The following is a 7,752-nucleotide window of genomic DNA, read 5'->3' as shown; positions in this document are numbered from 1 at the left end:
TCTTTGTATGTGTGTGTGTGTGTGTGTGTGTGTGTGTTAGAGTAAGCAGAGGGGGAATCCATACATTTGCATATACTATCAGGCGCTCGTCTGTCTGTGCGTAGCGGTGCGTTCTGTGCTACTGTAAGTGGCGTGCGCCCTTTGAAAACACATGACTAGTGCGTCTAAGTGGTTTTTTAAAGGGGTCAATGACCCATTTTGTCACCAAATATTTCCAGTGTAATTTTGCGTATTAAAACAAGGCACCTTTATATTAATTGTTTTGTTAATGTTATGTTTTAGGACGATGGAGATTGTGACCACACCTGCTGTTCATCACGATGACTCATACTACTATGTGCATGATTATGATGACTGGATGGATCTGTTCGGGAACGGCTCAGGAGTCGGGGGGTATGCATCCTGGGATGAAGGATATGACCTGGTCTGGAAATCCTTCCCCATCATGTCCGTGGTCATCTACAGCGTGGTGTGTGTGCTCGGGGTGTCGGGGAACGGTGTGGTCATCTGGGCGACGGGCTTCAGGATGAAGAAAACCGTCAGCACCGTTTGGTACCTCAACCTCGCCGTGGCCGACTTCCTGGCTACGGCCGTCCTGCCGCTGAGAATCACACAGAGCGCTCTGGACTGGCACTGGCCTTTTGGCTGGTTCATGTGCAAGATGGAAGGTCTGGTTTTCGACATGAACATGTACGCCAGCATTTTCACCCTTGTGGTCATCAGTGTGGACAGATGTGTCGGTGTGGTGCGTCCGTTGTGGGCGCGGTGCAGTGGACACCGCACCGTCAGAAAGGCCTCCTGGGTCAGTCTGGGAGTCTGGGTTCTGGCTCTGGTTCTGAGCACCCCTAGCTTCATCTTTAGGGACACAGAGCCCGTCTCTCGTGATGAGGTCATGTGCTACAACAACCCTGCACTCGTCGCTGACTACGGTAACCGTACAGCTGAAGAGAAGCAGTTGCATGAATTCCGTTTGGAGGCCATGTTCGTCACTCACTTCGTCGCGGGATTTGTGGTTCCTTTCTCCTTCATCGTCTCGTGCTATTCCATCATCATCTACCGGCTCAAGAGTAACCGCTCGCTGGCCGGCCAATCGGGTCGTTCCTTCAAAATCATAGCAGCTGTTATCGCCGCGTTCTTCCTGTGCTGGATCCCCTATCACATCAAACGGCTGCTTTATGTCGGGGCGACAGAATTCAGTGACACAATGCAACTTGTGCACCTCTTTGGGTTACCCATAACCCGCGCCCTGGCGCTTCTCAACAGCTGCCTGAACCCGCTGCTCTACGTGTTCAGCCAGGGTTTCAAGGACGTGTTCCGCAGCAGGTCCGTCCTAAAGGTCCTGGAGAAAGCCTTCGCTGAAGAGCCGCCTCAGGCCAATTACACTCCCCCAGACCCAGCCGTCACCCGTCCAATGATCGCCCTGTCTGAGATAGAGGGTAGCACCGCTCCGCCCAGAACCCAAGACCCTGAGACTGTCCTGTCTGAGATGGAGGGTAGCACCGCTCCCCCCAGAACCCAAGACCCTGAGACTGTCCTGTCTGAGATAGAGGGTAGCACCGCTCCGCCCGGAACCCAAGACCCTGAGACTGGCTGAGACTTTAATAGAGACTGTCTGAGACACTGGTTTAGGGATTTCTTTTGGCATTTTAATTAATGTAGAACTGCAAATGGCTTTTCTTCTCAGTACTTCTCAAACGATGATGAAAAACGTCCCAAACTCTTTTACAGCAGGCGTCCTGAATCTACAGTGCTAGCCCAGCTCAGCAGTGGCACGCTCGCATGCAAGCACGCACACGCACACACACACACACACACACACACACACACACACACACACACACACACACACACACACACACACACACACACACACACACACACACACACTGTATGTACACAAAATGTATGTATACAAAAATTGTGGCACTCCCTCTTTAAAAAGCTGTATGAACAGAACAGAAGTTAAGTTGCTGTGGTTTACCGTCAGCGTCTCACACTCTGACATTTAGCTGTTTCCTGCTGTGGCTTTTTGACGGCTGAGCCGACGTAGAATCAAGCTTTAATATGCACAAAAACCCACTGTTTTACGTGTAAAACTGTGACAATAAAGTTGATTATGATTCTGAAGCTTGCTTTAATAAAAGTTAAAACATTATTAACCTCTATAACTAAAATGTAAAAAATAATAGCACCATAAAGGATAATTCCATGCTAGAAGGCTTTCAAACCTTTATTTGTAATTGTTACGTCCCCACCAAAGAGGTGTCCCCCCCCCCCCCCCCCCCCCGAACCTCAAATTACGTCACATTGTAGGCTCTACAGCGCCAAACCGACTTTTATTTGGCTCTAAAATAATTCGACCCTAAGCCTGCATTGGTGGACCGAGGCTACAAAGGGTGAACCACATAATATTAACATGATACATGAGATAGTCTCTCTCTCTGATAGCAAGGCTATCTTATGGGAGCCCAGGCGGTGGATGGGAAGGAGTGTAGACGGAGATTCAGAATACTTTCTTGTATGGTTGGCACAGCGTAAACTATAGCAAAACAGCAGTGTTCATTCACTGGCCCTGCAATAATAAAATGTTAGCCCACCTATTCAATACTACAGTAAATACAGAAAGACAGAGGACAAAGAAAAACAACATACGACGTCTGCGAGGCAGAGTAGCACACCTTCACAATGACACGGTGACGGGCAACAGCCGTAGAAACACACTGAAACAACAAAGTCCACCATTGCATTCCGGTGGTGCCAATAAGGCACAGAATGAATGAATGTGTGTGGAGACAGGAGGACACCAAACATATACCTTCTGTGTATCACTGGAATAGCACAAGGTATGTTTGGTGTATTATCCTCTTTCTACTTTATCTTTCTACTATATTTTAGCCCTATTTTATACATCAGAAAATAGCCAAGGAAGACCGTTGCTCTGTCGGTGGAGAGGTGAATATGAATAGGACTGTACTGTATCTTGAGACATTTGGCGCGTCTCCTGAGGAGGCGCGCCTGAAGCCTGTCCTGCATGGACACATTGGACAGGGTATCCAGACGTAGAAAAAATCAATTCTTTAAAATATGGAGATATTGCCCGACAGCACAGACAATAATTAAGCTATCTCTGCTCTAATACATCTTCAAGGACTGGAAGGGGTTTGGGGAGCCGGAGGGGGGGAGGGGGGGTGGGGGGGTAGTGGGGGTTGGGGGGGACGTAGATCCGTCTTGTGGCAGATTGAGATCTTCTCTTGAGAAGGCGTCCATCCGTCCTGATGCCTCCTGTCATTAGCGCTGAGTTATAAATGACACGTATTAATAAGGCGTACAGCGGAGAGGACATCGGGGGGGGACGTCTTAATGGTCTTTGATGTTTGAGGTGAGACGGACGTGGGGGCGGGGCCGCGGGGACGGGATAATTGGAGGAGGAGGACAGCAGCGTGTGCGTGTGTGTGTGTGTGTGTGTGTGTGTGTGTGAGGGTGTGTGTGTGTGTGTGTGTGTGTGTGTGTGTGTGTTTGTGTGTGTGTGTGTGTGTGTGTGTGTGTGTGTGTGTGTGTGTGTGTGTGTGTTTGTGTGTGTGTGTGTGTGTGTGTGTGTGTGTGTGTGTGTGTGTGTGTGTGTGTGTGTGTGTGTGTGTGTGTGTGTGTGTGTGTGTGTGTGTGTGACAGCAGTAGCGCATGCAGGGCCGCGCTAAGTGACTCTCTGACAGCAGCTGTTGCACTTCCTGAACGCACATACTGGACAAGTTTATTAGTGATACAGTATATATGGAGTAATACAGTAATACAGTAATACAGTAGGCTAATACAGTAATACTAGAACACTAGATGTCTGACATCATAAGTCTAACCCTATTAGATCTCCATATATGGAGCTGACCTGTTCTGACATTCCATCTGTTGATCTGACCTCATCAAACCCTGTACACTCAAGACATGCTCCATAGTGGAGAAGAGATCCAGTAGAAGAAAAACAAGTCATTTGATGCTTGGTTGGCTGTGCGTGGGTGGGTGTAACACTACAGTTAAGTATCAGGCATTATGACACCATCAATCAAGTCCTGCCAAAAACAATACAACTTAGTTGACTAAAATCAACTGTATATATATAGTTGACTAAAACGAAGTCATTTCAGATGACTAAAATGTGTCTATAAAACGAAGTGGAATCGTAAATAATAAATATATATCGAAGAGACTATAAGGACTAAAAACTAAATCAAGCGTTTCTGTCAAGATGACTGAAGTCTCGGTTCAACTCCATACGACCTGAACTTCCATGTCACTTGACAAGCATAACTAATGTGTTCCAGGGCTAAAGATGAACGGAAATTTGCCACTGGCCCTCTGACCCGTGTGCGTTCTCCCGGGAAGGGTTTTTTCAGACGTTGGAAGATGGAGAGGGCCTCCAAGGAAATGAGATAAAAGGTGCAGAACCAGCAGGTATAAGACCCAAGTCGTGTCAGAGCAGACACTCAAATGACAGGCAGAGAAAACGGATTTCTATTTCTGTCATTTTTAATTTGATGAAGTGGAGTACGTAATGAGACTGAGAGAGAGAGAGAGGGGAGCCGGGATGTATCAGACTGCAATGCGTTATCTCTTTACCTGTAGGGCCAGTGCAGGTTCCCAAAGTGGGGTCCGGGGAACTCCAAAAGGGACTTAGAGGGCGTTACAGGGGGTCCCTCCCATCCAAAATGAGAAGCAGTTTATCCAATGTAACACTTTAACACTGTGACGCGTTATACTGTGGCTATACTCCAAATGAGTATTTTTTTTAGGGAACTTTTGAATGATAAAAAAAAAAAAAAATGTGTGTGTGTGTGTGTGTGTGTGTGTGTGTGTGTGTGTGTGTGTGTGTGTGTGTGTGTGTGTGTGTGTGTGTGTGTGTGTGTGTGTGTGTGTGTGCATACAGTATGTGCGCGAGCGGTGTGTGTGTGTGTGTGTATGCGTGTGTGTGCGCGGTGTGTATGTGTGTGCGTATGTGCGTGCATGGTGTGTGTGTATGTGTGGTGTGTGTGTGTGTGTGTGTGTGTGTGTGTGTGTGTGTGTGTGTGTGTGTGTGTGTGGGTGTGTGTGTGTGTGCGTGCGGTGTGTATGTGTGTGTGTGTGTGTGTGTGTGTGTGTGTGTGTGTGTGTGTGTGTGTGTGTGTGTGTGTGTGTGTGTGTGTGTGTGCGTGCGGTGTGTATGTGTGTGTGTGCGTGTGTGTGTGTGTGAGTTATCTGTTATCTCTGAGCCAGTGCGCTATAGCAGCTGCTTGGGGGAAAAGTGACAGGTCTTTCATCGCCCCCGGCAGGAAACAAGAGGAGGGTCCCGTGTTGTCTGGGACCACCCCCCCCCCCATCCCCCCCCCCCCTCCCCCTCCCAGACAGACAGACAGACAGACAGACAGACAGACAGACAGACCTGACGGACAGACAGGACAGTGCAGTCATTCTCCTGCAGTTTGTCTGAAGTCATTAGACACTATTGTTAACCCATTTTTACCTGAGATCTGATTCTAAAAATGTCTTCAATTTTTTTTTGAATCCCCAAAAATAGCAGACCTACAAGCTTGTAGATCTGCTATATTTTTCAATAGCTAAAGCATAACATAATGCTAACACCAAAAGGGGTTCCCGCCCAAAAAAGACATAACACAACTCTGACTGCATGTTGTGCCTGTCACAGCCCCTGTAGTTTGGCCTACATAGGGTCTGTGTGGTTTGCATGTTGTGCCTGTCACAGCCCCCTGTAGTTTGGCCTACATAGGGTCTGTGTGGTTTGTCAGGTAGGCATCATTTATGTCTTGGCTTCCTACAGGTTCTGAATTGCCAATCAGTGCATTGGGAGCACCTGGCCAGTGTTCCCAGTGTGTTGGCTGGCCTCAGTGTCTCTCTCTCCTTCCATGAGAGCAGCAGCATATCTTTGCACCATTCAACACCCCACACTACACCCACCACACATCCACTCACTGATCTACTGATTAACACACTCCACCTTAGTACTGTATTATTGTTTGATGCATATTAAGTTGTTTATATTGTAAATAAATATTGGTTTGTGCACTTTTAAACGGCTGTGTGTCTTCCTCCTTTGTTATGGCCCAAGAGCCAGGTCATAACATGCCCCATGTGAAAAACTGTGGGTCTGGCAGGGTGTGTGATCACTGATCACTGATCACACATATTATTTCCTTATGTCATGAGCATGAAGAGAAACACTTCAAATCCATTGTCGGGGGTCACGCAGATCAATGCTCTCAAACATTTTAATGTCAATAAGCCCCAAATTCATGGGTATTGGAAACGATAGGGATGCACGATTAATCGGTAGCATAATCAGAATGGTCCTCTGTATAATATCGTAATCGGTCAGAATCGGTATCGGCAGATATGACCCCAGGCACCGACTGGCACAGAAAACCGGCCCTGGCATTTGTGGTCTTCACAGACCCAGAGACGTCCCAGAGACGCTACTATACTGTCTGACTGTAATGGCCTAGTGGGGAGATGACAGATTTAATAGATTTTTGAAGTTTGGTGTTTAAAGCGAAGATTTGAAGAGTCATTTATATACACACTCTAAAAGTGATCCTCCCCCTGGCCAGCCGGGGCGCCGGATGGAGGGGAAAGTAACTGGTCTCTATACTGCCTCCCCCTGGCCAGCCGGGGCGCCTGATGGAGGGGAAAGGAACTGGTCTCTATACTGCCTCCCCCTGGCCAGCCGGGGCGCCTGATGGAGGGGAAAGGAACTGGTCTCTATACTGCCTCCCCCTGGCCAGCCGGGTGCCTGATGGAGGGGAAAGGAACTGGTTGGAATAACGTGTTCCTTCCACTCGCTATACGTCCTATACCGGGGACACTCCCCTCTGCAGGTGATAAGAAGCAGCCTTCTCACTCCTCATGCATTGAAGGAAGCATTATATAGCTCAGTTCGGGGCTCTCCCCAAGTTGGCAGAGGGAGAGTATAGAGCCCAGGATTACAGCTAAGGCAATTGGCACCGGGTGAGAAAAAAGGTTACAAAATTGTGTGATGAAAATTATTAAAAAATAATATATATATATATATATATATATATATATATATATATATATATATATATATATATATATACAGTAGGCCTATCTGAAAGTGAAATCAAAGTGTTCTTTGTTTTGCTGGAGAACCCCCTCAAGGACCCCTACCGCCCTGGGGAACCCTCCTCAAGGACCCCTACCCCCCTGGGGAACCCTTAAGGACCCCTACCCCCCTGGGGAACCCTACGCAAGGACCCCTACCCCCCTGGGGAACCTCCTCAAGGACCCCTACCCCCCTGGGGAACCTCCTCAAGGACCCCTACCCCCCTGGGGAACCCTCAAGGACCCCTACCCCCCTGGGGAACCCTACGCAAGGACCCCTACCCCCCTGGGGAACCTCCTCAAGGACCCCTACCCCCCTGGGGAACCTCCTCAAGGACCCCTACCCCCCTGGGGAACCCTTAAGGACCCCTACCCCCCTGGGGAACCCTCCACAAGGACCCCTACCCCCCTGGGGAACCTCTCAAGGACCCCTACCCCCCTGGGGAACCCTTAAGGACCCCTACCCCCCTGGGGAACCCTCAAGGACCCCTACCCCCCTGGGGAACCCTCAAGGACCCCTACCCCCCTGGGGAACCCTTAAGGACCCCTACCCCCCTGGGGAACCTCCTCAAGGACCCCTACCCCCCTGGGGAACCCTACGCAAGGACCCCTACCCCCCTGGGGAACCTCCTCAAGGACCCCTACCCCCCT

General features: G+C 49.0%; 1 protein-coding gene across 1 annotated transcript; it reads left to right on the top strand.

Moving 5' to 3' along the window:
• Positions 1–286: 286 nt before the first annotated feature.
• Positions 287–1,594, top strand: LOC310863726 (chemerin-like receptor 1; the record flags this gene model as incomplete). Its single annotated transcript, XM_083772221.1, has 1 exon — positions 287–1,594. The coding sequence occupies one exon, from the start codon at positions 287–289 to the stop codon at positions 1,592–1,594; it is 1,308 nt and encodes a 435-aa protein (XP_083628347.1).
• Between the last annotated feature and the right edge of the window lie 6,158 nt (positions 1,595–7,752).

This window comes from Protomyctophum parallelum (assembly GCF_964188405.1).
Source record: "Protomyctophum parallelum genome assembly, chromosome: 8".
NCBI classification, from domain to species: Eukaryota; Metazoa; Chordata; class Actinopteri; order Myctophiformes; family Myctophidae; genus Protomyctophum; species Protomyctophum parallelum.
Note: the sequence above shows the minus strand (reverse complement) of the source record. Positions and strands in the feature narration are given on the sequence as shown.